Raw genomic sequence first — 14,932 nt, 5'->3', positions numbered from 1 at the left:
GTGTCCATAGTCATGAATATATTAAAAATTAATTTTGTTCTAAATTCTATAAAACACAAAGTCTTATTTTAAAATAAAATCCTTTAAATTTCTTTATTAAATGCATTCATCATTAAATTACATCATTTCATTATTTCTAATTTTCAAATTATTTTAATATCTCAAATTTCAAAATATTACAAGTGATTTTTGAAACTCATTTTCAAAGACTTATTTTCAAAATAAACTTAAATTTATTTTCAAATCTTAATTTCAATTCAAATTCAAATTCAAATTCAAAGTCTAACTTCAATTTCTAATTTCAATTTCGAAATCCAATTTCAAAGTTTTTTTGTAAATTCCAAATTTTAATTTCTAAATTCATTTTTTAATTCCAATTTTAAAATCAAATTAAATTATGATTTCAATTCTAAATTTCAATTTCCAAATTCATTTCCAATTTCAAAGTTAAATTTTAATTTCAAAAATCTAAACTTAAATTCCAATTTTCAAACTTTAAATTCAATTTCAAATCTCAATTTTCATTTTGATTTTTACTTCAAATAGTTTTCTAAAGTCATTTCAAAATATTTTTAAACATTTTTCAAAGTGTATTTTCAACTCAATTTCGATATTCACTTGGGATTATAATATTTTCTAAGTATTTTCAAATCAAAATGATTTTAAAGCATACATCTTATTTTATATCTTCATTTTTTTTAAAAAATTTATAGCACAAGCATGATTCAATATGCATTTAGGATTTTAAAATAATTTCTTAGTCAAATTTAGGCAAAGCAACAGGCATTGATTTGATCATTGGTTAGATTACCCCTGGTAAAGGTGCCAGGAATGGTCGAACCTCATATTGACGATCGAGTCCCTATTTCCCATTTTTTTTTTCAAAAACGGAGGCAAGTTATTTTTTAAAAAAAGATTTTCACTCAAAAATGTTGAAATGCGAAAGGATCCCACAAAAGGGAAAAAATTGCATGGATACAATGTGACTTATTTATAGTGGTAAATGCTCTCTTGATAAGAAATTGTGAATGTGATGTATATGTATGTTAATTGAGAAACCGTTTTGAAGGAAATATCTGTGAGGGTGTGCATGACCAAGATTGGAAATCTGGCTAGGGTGGTAAATCTCTGTGAAGAAGTGCATTATCCAAGACCAAGTAACCCATTAGAACGGTAAATCTTTGTGAGGAGGTGCATTATCCATGACCAGGTAACCCATTAGAGCATTAAATCTCTGTGAGGAGGTGCATTATCCAAGACCAGGTAATCCGCTAGAGCGGTAAACCTCTGTGAGGAAGTGATCGTCTAAGACTCGGTAACCCGCTCGGGCAATAAATCTCTGTGATGAAGTGCATCGTCTAACATTAGGTAATCCAACTAGAAAAAAACTCCCTATGAAGTTATACATTCCCAAGACCAGGTGATCCAGAGTGGAACTTGTTTCAAGACATAATAAATTTTAGTGAATAAGACTTCAGCTGAATGAAAAGACTGATATATTAGGTTGAGGGTGTTCGGATTTCTCTCTTGACAAGTTTCGCCCCTCACTCAGGGCCGAAAAGGATGTGCAAGGCAAATGTAATAAGATAAAAATTGTTTGAATGTACTTCTTGGTCGTCTCTCTCGATATTGTTTGTGTCGTACCCATAGAAGTTGTTAACAAGAGGAACAAAAGTGTATTGTGCATTTAGTTAAAGTATAATATGCAGCATTTAAGAAATATCACCTAAATAAAAGAATTATAAGTCACTCATGTCATAGATAGCTAATCTAGTGTATTGGTAAGTCATGCTTATTATACTGGATCATGCATAAGTATTGAATTTAGTTTTTTAATGGTTTTGTGATTTATCAATGCCATACTATTTGTTTATGTTTAAAACAAATGATATTTCATGTATGACTGTTTCACATACACGTACTTTGTCGTTGTATTCCTACAGGAGTGTTGTTATTGACCCCCTATACAATTACAGGTGCTGAATGATCTAACGGGGCGATGATGGGGAGTTGTGGCAGAATTAGAAAACCAAGCAATTTTTCTTTCCGAGATAGTGGATTTTTTGGAACTTCTGTTATTTTGTTTTTATGAACTTTAGTATTATTTATTTGCCTGTTTAACAATACTCTATGTGATACAATGAAAGTGTAAATTGATATGTTCTTTATAAAAATCTAGTACTAGTGTGATTGAGTGACCTGTAACTCGCCCAAGGTTTTTTATTCAAGATGTTGAAAAATGTTTCCGCTGATGAAAAAAATTCAAATTTTTCGGGTTAAAAATCTTGAGGTGTTAAACCCCATGATTGTGCTGCCTATCATTTTAGCAATGCAAATATCACAGGACAATTGACACAAGCTTCCTCTTTTTCCTCCTGCTTGATTTTGTGGACTAATGAGATACTAGTCTTATAGTGTGAAAGGCTTAGAAAGAGTTGTTGGATAGATTTGGATAAAAGTTCCTCTTGAAATGAGTGACATCTAGACACATTTCGTGATCAACGCACACACACAAATGCATGTGTTTCTAGCTTTTTGGGGTTGGTAGTTGCAATTTTTTTTCCTCTATAAGATTGTGTTATTCTGAAGCTAACATTACCTCGATAAGCTCTTGACAAATTAGCTTAAAATTTTATTAGTAGTTTGAATTTCTAACGTGATCTACTATAGATGTAATTCAATTTAAAGCAAGAAAAGTCTCCTTTTCTTGCATGGACGCTTTTTTGTTCCCTCCTGGAATAACAGATACCTAGCCTAAGGGATGCTGAGTTGCAACATTCTTGGGTTACAAAACTGACATGTTTTATTAGATTTGAATTTTGTATTTACCTTATAAACTTTTATATCTTTCGACAATAGTAAATATTTTGAACAGGTTCATGAGACTCAGAGCTGATTAAATGTCATTTTCAACTCTTTTCTGTGTATGAACTATAGCAGAGAAAGTTGGCCATGGTCAGGGTCAAGTTTATCTAAATTAGCATGCCGTGATGCTATAGGGCATTTTGTCCATGTTAATCCGCTTTGACTTTGATGAGATCAAAGACAAGCGGGAGAACATCAAAATAAGATCACTAAGAACTGAGAGAGAGAGAGAGATTTTCCGAATTACAGGTTCTAAGCTTATTTTGACCAACATGACAAAAGGAGAAACAACATACACAGGAGGATTGCAATAGTTTTATCTTTCAGTCTGTTGCACGGGAGTAGCATAATTATGTGACATGATACAAATAAAGGAGCGGAGGAGGATGAAGGAAAAATAAAAGTAAAAATAAAAATCCATCATTATCAAGAGTCATGCGCAGTAGCTTCAGTGCTGGCCGGTGTCTCGGTGACCACCCTCTCCTGGTGGTTCTTGTCGAGCTGGCTAAAGTTCCCTTTCTCTTTAATGAGTTGAGAATGATGGTGTTTGCAGTATAGGTTTCTCTCGTGGGCAATGTAGTTAGATGGGCTGATTGTGCAACCTCCATGGCTGCACTTGAAGCAGCCCTTGTGGTATGAGCTTCCATCCACAGCAACCTGCTAAATGAAACTCAAGGATCAGGAGAAGGGAGGGAGCTGGTGATGGTGCTGTTGATGATCCGTTACCTTTTCAGTTGGATAAACGGTATTTTTACATGAAGCGCATTTATCCCTTGTGCCTACAAACATGCTTGACACCTTGTTGGCATTTATCTGGACCTGTCCAATCAAGCTCATTGTCAATTGGATTCGGTGTCTTAAAAGATTCAGTGAGACACAAATTTACAAGGGAGGTCCTAGATTCGATAACCATGAAAGAAATGAAATGCCTTATATGAGAAAATGAATGAAAATGGCAACTAGACTGATGCTGGAAGGATTCATCACCAATCAGGCCTTACCTCGGTATCGCTGCCAGGCTTATCTACCCTCACAATCTTTGGTGTCCCTGTTGAAAGATCAAACAAAATTCAGGTGATTTCCAAGTTTGAGCACGACTGGGGGATGGTTGCAAGGTAAGGTGAACGTCAAGAATGGGTGGTTAATTTATCACCTTCAAAACTTTTGTCTAGGCTGCCAGTTCTCTTGAATAATTGATCGTAGTGAGGTCGGCAGTAAAGGACTCCTTCGAAAGAGCAGTAGTTGCCAAGCTGCAATACGACATGCATTGTCAGGATGGACATGACAAGAAGGTTAAATCGTGCAACCATTCTGTCGACAAGTATATCTTTGTTAAAACATGTGGTGATGAGCTTGACAATAATAAACAATTGACTCGTTTCTTGTTATAAGCAATTGATGAGCCCTGCATTTGAAATTTGAAGGTTGTATGAAAGTTCTCTTGGTGTCTATGTCATCTTAAAGGAATTCAACGTAAAATCAGATGAGGTACGAAATCTCAGATCCGTTCATATTCTTATTACCTTTCAATAAGCCTTAAAAATCAACAAAGAAAAAGAAAGTCTAAAACTGGTTAATCTTCATATATATAGAAAACAAACCACGTGAACAAAGTGTAGCCAGTGGTGGAGATTTTTTTCACCTTGAGGGTGCCCTTGCAATGGTAGCATCTGAAGCACGCTTTGTGGAAAATCCGCTTATCAGCAATGAGCTGATCAACCAGATACACGGTTTTGTCGCATGCCTGGCATTTCTGCGTTGTTCCTGAAAACGCCATTCTCTCTCTCTCTCTCTCTCTCTCTCTCTCTCTCTGTGTGTGTATATATATATATCTCTTTCAAAATGAAAGGCCTGAGAAGGGAGGAGAGAGGAGAGTCTTTTTTGATAGGCAAGGAGAGAGGAGAGTTATTGACGAGAGAACGAGTAAGAAAGTGGAGATGAAGAAAATTGAACCAATCAAAACAAAAGGTGTTGATGGTGCCCGCACCAACCGGGGAAGATGGGTTCTCCACCATTCAATTTATTTTCGTTCTCTGGCGACTCATCGGTATAACTGCTTTCTTTATTTTGGCTGCTGCTCCCAAAGAAGTGGGGAGTTGTGGTTTTGAATTTAACATAACAATGGTTGGATGATGTGCTTGCAAATGCTGGCATGAGGGGCTGCATCCTTATTGTATCTAACTCTGATGATGGGTGACCTCATTATTAAGTTTTTATGAAATAAATGCACTAAACCAAGCTCCACTATGTTCCAAGTCTTGGCCATGCATTATATAGCCTTTGACAAAAAAACTTTTTTTTTTGTTAAAATCCTTTTAGACATTTCCGGGATTGAGGTAAGAATGTACATCAAATCAGCATTTACATGTTCTTTTTTTTTTTTTGATGATAATGATGAACCCTCGCCGAAGCATGAAAAACCCCAGGTGGGGGCTCCACGGCAACCTTGCCTTACGTGACCCACCTCTGAAAGCTACGGATACAGCCGTGTACCAACGGGGTTTGATTCGGTGCCTTCATCTCAGCACCCTTACAACCACTAGATTTTAGTGGCAAAGGCTCGTAGAAAGACCTTTCTTAGTTAAAGCTACCAACTTTCTAATGAATAAAATACCATTTCAAAATTTGAAATTAGGGAAAAAGTTAGCCAATCAAAAGAGTTGGTTTTCTTGTGGTCAAGAATTTCTTTGATAATCAAGTACATGTTGACAATTAAATGAAGATTGTTCTATGTCGTGAATGAACTACAAGAAATAATATGAGTAAATTTTTGCTACTAATAATGGTAATAGCTAAACATCATAGTTGCAGGTTGCAAGTTGTAACAACTCAATATAACCAAATAACTGTGTTTAATACGGCTTATTTGCTAAAGATCAGATCTTGGATCATGTTTTCCCTGAGGAAATACATAATTATCAAAGTTTGGCAAATTGTGGACCATTGATTTTGGAAGCCCTTCAAAAACCTGCTTATACGTAGCCATGGTTCAAAATCTTTTCCTACTAAGAAAACCACGTAGATCTCATCTGTAGGCTCCAGACTACAAAAAAGTATATAAAATATAAAATTAGCAAAATCTAATACACAAACTATTCGCTTGTCTCGGTCATGAAACTTATTTATTTTGTGGGGCCCATAAGTCAAACAGGCTTTGTGTATATTTTTAACAGTATTTGGAACTTCACCTAGCTGTGTAATCTCGTTACACCCTTTTTTGACGCAAATCATGTAGCTGACCCCCACTTTTTGCCCTTTTTTACAAAATGACCACAAATATGAAAGAATGATCCTCATGACCAAGTCTCTCTCCTTCTCTCTCACACATGCACAACCTAATTCCCTTGTTCACAGAGCAATAGCTGCCAAGGCTCTCTCTCCAATCTACCTATTATTTATGTCTCTTCATTGCGATCGACTATGTTTATATGAAAAAGAATGCCAAAAGGAAGGTGGGTGTGGCAGAAAGTAAAAAAAAATGACGGTGGTATCGGTGTGGGTTCATTATCTATTTGGATTGGGTTGGGTACGGGCTCCATCTAGGTCCATTAGGGTCCAGTAAGGATCCAAATTCAGTTAGGGTTAGAGATGGACTATAAATACTGGCATTGTAATGCGTTTTAAATTATTAAATAAAGATCGTTTTTCAAGCCAAGCATTTTTTTTGTTTTTGAAAGGTAAGCTGGGGTTAGGCAGACCCCTAATACAACTATACCATTGGGTTTTGAACCTGCAACGTCCCAACACAAGGTGACGTGCACTAGCTGCTCCTACCAAACAAGGAGAGGGCCAAGCAATTAGTTATGGAGGTCAGGGTTCCTTGAAAGCCCCAAATAACGTGTCCTCTCTCTTTTTCTTGTTACGGTCTCTAGGACCATGAAACAAGGGTTCAATGGTGAAACCCTATTGAAGATATTTCTATTGTGAGTTTCCAAGGAATCCATGGCGTTGGTGCAAATAATAGATGTTCACTTTAATGAGAAATATTATGTTGAATGGACTCGTACTGTCGTGTTAGCTGTCCTTGCTAGAGCAAGTAGGAGTACATTATAGGTGAGTCTGTGAAGCCAACGGGAAGGAAGCCTAGGGTATAACAATTAAAGGAACAAAAAATGCATTTGCATCTTGATTGCTCGCCCCAGTAAATTAACCCTAACATTTCTCAAATATTTATGTATATTAAAACTTCAAGACAGTGTGGGAGGCTACTGTGGAGGTCTATTCTAAGAGGGAAAATATAGCAAAGGAGTATGAAATAATAGATAAAATTAGGTGTAGATAGGGAAGTAAAACCAATCAATGACTATTATGTTAAATTAGGAGGTTTAAAGGATGAATTGGGTTACCTTGATTAGATTAATGCCACCCTTTTAAGAAGAGACTTTTCCACCTTTGAGAAGCATTTGCACATTGCTTTTAAAAGAAGATAGATGGAAATTAGTGCAAGACAATGAAGCAAGCATGGAGAGGCCAGCTCTTGTAGAGGGATTAATATTTTCCAAAGCATCATTTGACAAAGTAAAGGGTAGTGGGTGAGCTTCAAGTCATGGCTGAGGACGGAGGTATATGAGTGATGAGAAGGATCAGCTCAAATGCTCACATTGTGGGAAAACAAGATACAAAAAGGAACAATGTTTGAACTGGTTGCGAAACCCGATTTTCTAAAGAAAAAGCATTTTTCATTTCAAGTATTGATAAGGTTCTTAAAAAGGTGATACGAATGAGAAGGTTTCCTTGGAAAAGATAATGAAAATGCGTGAAGAATTGGATATGAAAGGTGGAGATAGATTTTCACCAACCTCCTCACTTGCCACCATTGCCCACTTTTCTCATTCCACCAAAAGTGAGCATGTTCTTTCTAATTGGATTATAGACTCAGGTATTACAGAGTGGACAATCAAGAGTTTCCCAAGGTACAAGGCTTTACCCTCGCGAGATTCTATTTGACTTGCTGATGGTTTTACCAATCCCGTGGATGAGAAGGGTAGTATCAAAACCACCATGGTTATCTATATCATCTTAAATTCACGTTCCATCTTCTCCCGTAAATCTTTTTTTTAGTTTATTAACCAAAACCTTTATCTGTATTATAAACTTTTCCCCTAATCATTGTGTATTTCAAGACTCAAATCAACGAATATCCTTGATCATGAAAATAAAAAGGTGAGGTCTCTATTTTTTGAAACAAGGCCGTGATGCTTGGGAAATAAAATTTTGAAGATGTTAACTTGTGCCTATGGATTCTCTTTATTTTTGAAAAACAAAAACAAGAGTTTTTCTACTTAAGAAAATCAATTTAAGTGTGGGTTTGAAAAACCGGATCTGAATTTGAGAAGACGTGGGGTACGTTTTTTAAGGTAAAGAGTCTTTCCTCCTCTAAAGATGAGGGATCAGCCTAACCACGAACTCTTCGTCATTGTATCTAGAGTAGGGGCATTGTAGTGATTTGTATCTTTTTATGAATCCTATAAAAAAAGTAAGTTTGGTGGTGAGACTCGAAAAGAACAAAAGGCAAACAAAATACAATATGTTAGGCAATCCAAAATATAATCAAATACATTAAGTAATTGAAATAAACATTAAGAAAATAATCAAATCTCACCTAGAACTTTAGGTAGCCCTTTCTACAGTTGACGAGTACGGGAGAGCATGGACAACACTTCGGCTAGGCGCAAGCTCTAACAGATGGGTGAGATAGGGATCTTGGTCCTAGGCTAGGCCAAGTGGGCTAGGTGGATTGACTAAGATAGGTCAGGTTCTCTCGAGATTCTGGCAAAGTAACAATACTAGGGGATTTGAAAACTAGATACTTAAATAGGGAGGGGTGACTCCCTATTTATAGGCTTTTGACATGAATTTAGATACATTTCTTGCATATTCGGGATCCATTTGAATGGACAGTTTATAGGGAAATAGAATTTGAATAAAGAGATGAGATCGAATTTGGGTTTTACTACCTCGAATGGAGAATCTCGTAAAGGAAGGATGAGGGAGCGAGGATGGACTTTCATTTGGTTTAGGCAAGCTAAGAAGGCAAATCTTGCTTAAAAGGCACATTGAAAAAGAATGACGGAGTGTTAATGACAACCAACGTTAATGATAACTCAGTGCTAACGACAACTTGGGTTGTCATTAGTAATAGGTGCTAACGACAATGTCAGTCTGGGTAGATAATGGTGATAACTGAATAGTGAAATTCCACTAGAGGGGGGTGAATAGTGTAATTCGTTGCAGATCGATAATATAAAAAATAAGAGAATTAGTCACAACACAATAATCACAGGATTTATACTGGTTCGGCCGAGTTACTAACCTACATCCAGTCTCCAAGTAAAACACTTGAGCCTTTCACTATATAATCTGTGTTACGGGATAAATAGTACAACACCCTCTTCCTTAGAGGTCTACTTCTCTCAACAGAGAAGGAAAACAACAGAAAATAGAAAGTTACAACACTTTCCTATAAAACTTTCAGAATGATATGCAGGATATGAATGCACGTTTGAAGATTCTCTCAGAATGTTCTCTCTTTTGAAAATAGGCAGAATAATCTTTCTAAAGAATGTTCTTTTTTTTTTCAGACACATACTTGATTCTTTTGTCAGAGGGTTTTTCTTGTTTTTTTCTCTTTTTTTTTCTAAGTTATTTTCAGTGTGTCGAGTAAGAATATTTCTCTTTGAAAGCTCACATGTATATCTTTGAAATATTATTTTGTCTGTATATATATATAGATCTTCAAAAATAGTTGTTGCTTTTTGAAATGCTTTGAAATAATTGTCCTTTTATTATGTGAGATGCCAGATCATCTCAAAAACAACTTTTATAAGAAAAAGGTGTGAAATAATGTGTGTACTATATATTGCTTTTTCAAAAATCGTCATTCCATAAATTAAATAATTGTTAAGTAATAAATTTTTGGTGTATTTAAATAATAATAGTTTCTTCAAGTCGTTATTTCTAAATTAAATGTTTTGAGGTACAATATATGTTGGTGTATTTATAAATGAGATTTAATTTGTAATGTGTCTTTTCTCAAATAAATGTTTTGTAGTACATTAAATGTTGAAGTATTTAAAAATGTAATTTATATTGTAATTTGTCATTACTCAAATAAATGATTTGTAGTACATTAATTGTTTGAGTTTATTTCTATTACAAATCGTCACTTCTTTGTTTAAATACATGAAAGTACAATAAATGCTTGTTTAGTACTTTATTTTACAAATGATCATTTCTTGAGTAAATGCTTTTGAAGTATCATTTAATGCTTACTAAAAGAATGATGTTCTCAAATACAAGTCATCACTTTTTGAGTAACTATTTTTTAAATTGTATTTAATGCTTAAAGAAATAAATGGTCATTTCTTAAATTAATTGTTTTGTTCAACAATAAATGTTTGTGTATAAAATAATATTTATTTTCTCAAATCGTCATTTATAAAATGAATGATTTGAAGTACAATAAATGCTCGAGTAATACTTATATTACAAATAGTCATTTCTCAAATAAATGCTTGTGTATTATGAACCAATATATCTTTTCATAATTTGTCTTTTCTTACATAAATGTTTATGTATTATAAACCAATTTTTTTTTCATAATTTGTCTTTTCTTACATAAATGTTTATGTATTATGAACCAAAATTTCTTACGTAAATGTCCATGTATTATGAACCAATGTATTTTGTGTTTTCTTACATAAATGCTTTTAAAATCATGAGTTTTTATATCTTGTCAAATTGTCTTTTTCATAAATGCTTGTAGGAAGTACAATTAATGCTCTTGAAATCATGAGCTTTTATATCTTGTCAAATTATTTTTTTCATAAATGCTTTAAGAAGTACAATGATTTGTTTCAAAAATGTATTTTTGAAATAATACAATATACATAACAGTTCTTTTTATGAAAGCTTGTCTTTTTGTATATGAATGTCTTTGTATGATTTTAAAGCATATACTTTAATGTGAAATATGCATGCTTCTGAAGGTTTTGTTACATATGACTCTAAAAAAAAAAGACATCTTGAAGTAGTTGATCATCTTTGATAGTCTTTAATGCATCTCTTTGGCTTATCAAGCTTTTTCTTCAATCCATGAGTATGATTACATCAGGATATTGTACTTGAATATAAAGCCTTCACTATCTTCAAGTGAAAGATCCTTGCATCAAATACACGTTAGATTCATAGCACATCATATCCAGTCATAATATAACATATTCAGTTTCATATATGAAAGCATATCATATTTATCATATCTCATGAAAGCATATCATATATAATATCATCAAAACATAGTTTCTCAACAAATAGGTGTTGACGACAACTCAGGGGTGGATGATGTCACCTTCTAGAAAGAAGAGTCTCCTCTGATGATAACTCAAGATCGGTGGTGACAACTGAAAAGTGTTGACGACAATTCTTGAGCTCTGACGATAATGCTTAAAGGGTTGACAATAACTTAGGTTGTCATCAAAAAGAGTGAATAGCATTTTGGCCATAAAGTTAAAGTCTGATGTCATATTGAAGTGATTTTTTATGCGTTTCAAAGCTAAGAATGTCCTGTATAGCCTTCATGTTAGTGAAAATCTAAAAAAGGTTATTTTTTATGGCCAAAATCAGATTGAAGGCATTAAGACATGGATTTTTATAAAAAAATATCTCGATAAAAAATTGAGTGTCTTTAGATGCATGTCTTTATTATTGAGTGTGCAACGCTTCATCAGTAACAAAGAAAGTAGACACACCAGTGCTTGAAGAGAGTGAAAGACTAACTCTGACAAATGATTTTCGAAAAGAAATCTTTGACAAAAGACATATAGATAGCATAACGATTGACATGAGATAAAGATGCGTACATAACTTAACATGGGGGACACCCTCTTGCACCTGTTTGTATAGGCAGAGAGGTCTAGCTAAGATGTTGGACTGCAGACTAAGCTTAGTACCTTGTTTTACATGAAGGCCCGCCCATAAACTCGGTGTTGTGAGTGGAAAGTCTTGCTGAACAAGGTCAGACGAAGACGAAACAAGTATCTTGTCACTCAAAATCGCACAAAGATAGATGACATTTTTTTATAAAAGTCAAAGACAGAGACAAGCTTTTTGGAAAAAAAAAACATAAAAAATATGGGAGACATTTTTTACTTTTGACAGAATAAAAGAGAATGAGATATTTTGACTTTTTGATGGGGTAAAATAAAGTGGAATGGAATGGAGCTTTTTTAAGAACATGCCTTTGAGACAGGATTAGATTTGGAATAGTTTGTGTGCTCATCAATTGGGTTCTGAATTGCTCCATCAATTCGTGGCACAACCTATGGACCTAATGCATGTCTATCTATAGGATGATCCTAAGATAGAACTGGGTAGGCTTTTCTTATTGGAACATGGGATAATTGGGTTCCTAAGAACTATGTTAGCTACAAGAAAAACTTGTTAGTAATATGCAAAAAAATGCATATGACATGATATGATGATGCATGATGAAATGATTTATCTTGACCAATTTTAATCAAGGTGATCACAAAGCAAGTTCTTAAGACAAATTTTTTGACTCATGAAAGATCTTTTTTTTGATAAAATAATATAGAAGACACTTAACATTAGCTTTCTTGAAGTCAATATTTTTGACAAAAAAATGATTATGTGCACAAAATGTATTTTCACACATTCCTCACTCTCTGGCTTAATAATCAGTCATTCAAGGTGGGAGGGTCTAGCTTTTGCAAGAAGTGTCATTTTGAATCAATCTTTAAAAAATGCCTTTATCTGGTTGTATGTTGTCTTGCTTGTTTCGTCTTGAGACCGATAGTTAGTCATCGACAAAACCTCCCACTTTACACAGCTATTTGGGGAGACTTTTGTGTGAAACAAGGTTCCTTTTTTATCTTAAGATTGAACAATCTTGTCATAGGACCAACTTATAGACATTTGTGGGTTAAATGAGATGACATAAATGAATGACTGTAATATGAAAGTTAGGGATGAAAATCATATCATGATGTTAAAAAACTTCATGAGAAACAAATGACAAGACAAAGATTATATTTATGAATGGCAATGGTGGATGACATAATGTTGAGTATCCTAGTTAGAGTTATGAAATGTAATGTACTTGATGATTTAAGTCTAAAAATTATGCTCTATTTTTTTTTAAAGAAAAAAGGAGCTGCCCTTTTTTAAAAAATTTGAGAACAAATTTTAAAAATGAAAATCTTCATTTGGTTGGATATTTGCTATGGAAAGTATTGTATACATGAGAAGACTAAGTACAAAAGTGAGTGTGTAACTTGCATTACTCAACAACAATTTGATTCTTTGCCAATATTGATTTGACTTCACTTTTCAGTTTTTTGCCCCTAACTGAAGTCATCATAAAATAGTCAAGCTCGCTCTTCTTCACTGAAATAAATCTTTTGTTTGACCCTGAAATTTTGAAGCAACTAATCACACCAATGCATGTATAAGCTCATGCTTTGATATATGCAAGTCTAATCTCGCAAAGATTGAGACTTCAGAAACTTTCAAATGAGCAAGATCCTTGGCCACGTCGATTTGAAAATGAGAGCTCAAAGCTCATAAAAGCCTAGGACTTTTCAATCTAATGCAATTTAACCTCATCACTTTAATGCTTGCATCAAATTGATCCATATTGAATGTTTCGAAGCAGACAATCATTTTTCAAAGATTTTAAAGAAAACAAATAAGACACGAGTTATTGAACACAGTGAATGGTAATGATGATGACAAGAGATGAAATGATAATAACTTATTAGTTTTTTTTTCAACTTTGGGTATCACAAGGCTCAAAAGAGGTATCAATGAATGTTGGATATGACATTCTTGAACATGAGGCTGAAAGAAAAGAAAATAGGTTAAGGACTCCTGGGCATCTCTTACTTGAGATCTTCGATTGCAGAGGAAGCACTAGACTTTTTTTGGATCTTTCTCACACTTTTTTTTGCCTCTCTTTTTTTGTCATTCTGGCATTTTTTTAGAACTTTTTTTATGCTCATATTCATAAAATAAAAAAGATGCTCTAAGGTAAGGCCTGAATGGATAGGTTTTGTTTTGTTTAATGATATGACTAACTTAGTCATTTTTAAGAATGTTGAAAACAAGACTTGGGAGTAAATATGTACTACTGCATAAGATGGATAAGTCCATAAGATAGACCAAAGGAGGGGATAAGGAGAAAAGACAAAGCAGAAGCTAGTCTTGATATCTTTTCTGACTTTATGTTTCAAAACAAAATTGAATTCTTGTAAATACTCACCCCATTTGGCTCTATGTGCATTTAGTTTATGTTGATCATTGATATATTTTAATGCTTTATAGTCAGTATGCAAAATGAATTCTTAACGCACAAGAAAGTGATGTCAATGCATTAAAGCTCTAACTATAGCATATAACTCTTTATCATAGGTGTTGTATTTCAACTTAGCTTCATTCAATTTTTTACTAAAGTATGTAATGGGTTTGCCTTCTTGGCTTAAAACAACAGCTATGTCCATGCCAGAAGCATCACAAGACAATTCAAAAGTAAGTTCAAAACTCAGCAAAGTCAAGATAGATATAGAACACAAATGAGATTTTAGAAGTTCAAAAGATTTTTGGCTTCAGAGTTCCATTGGAAAGTTTTTCCTTTTATGCAATCTATTAATGGGGTAGAAATGCTACTAAAATATGGAATAAACCTCCTATAAAAAGAAGTTAATCCATGGAAGCTCCTAACTGCAGTAATAGAGTTTGGTACTGGCCAACCTCTATTTGACTCTATTTTAGACGGATCAACAGAAATCTCCATCTTGGATACAACATATCCTAGCTAGAAATAAAACTTTAGTAGCAAAGAACACACACTTATCAACAAAAGCATAAAAGTGTTCTTTCCTAAGCATATCAAAAACTAATCTTAGATGTTGAATATGCTCTAACTCACTTTAGCTATAAATGAGAATATCATCAAAATACACAACCAGAAATTTTCCTATATATGGTTTAAAAATTTGGTTAACGATCCTCATGAAAGTAGTTGGGGCATTGGATAACCCAAAGAGCATCA

General features: G+C 33.9%; 1 protein-coding gene across 1 annotated transcript; it reads right to left on the bottom strand.

The window, feature by feature from the left end:
* Window positions 1-3,291: 3,291 nt before the first annotated feature.
* On the bottom strand, window positions 3,292-4,642 carry LOC149837376 (LIM domain-containing protein WLIM1-like). The gene is made up of 5 exons (XM_090008024.1): window positions 4,508-4,642; window positions 4,019-4,115; window positions 3,867-3,913; window positions 3,592-3,684; window positions 3,292-3,522 (listed from the first exon to the last, which is right to left on the bottom strand). The coding sequence occupies exons 1-5, from the start codon at window positions 4,640-4,642 to the stop codon at window positions 3,292-3,294; spliced, it is 603 nt and encodes a 200-aa protein (XP_089864150.1).
* Between the last annotated feature and the right edge of the window lie 10,290 nt (window positions 4,643-14,932).

The sequence above is a fragment of the Nuphar pumila genome, chromosome 5, assembly GCF_984573655.1.
Source record: "Nuphar pumila chromosome 5, dmNupPumi1.hap1.1, whole genome shotgun sequence".
Classification (NCBI taxonomy): Eukaryota; Viridiplantae; Streptophyta; class Magnoliopsida; order Nymphaeales; family Nymphaeaceae; genus Nuphar; species Nuphar pumila.
The sequence above is the reverse complement of the archived record's forward strand: the minus strand, read 5'-3'. Positions and strand labels throughout refer to the sequence as shown.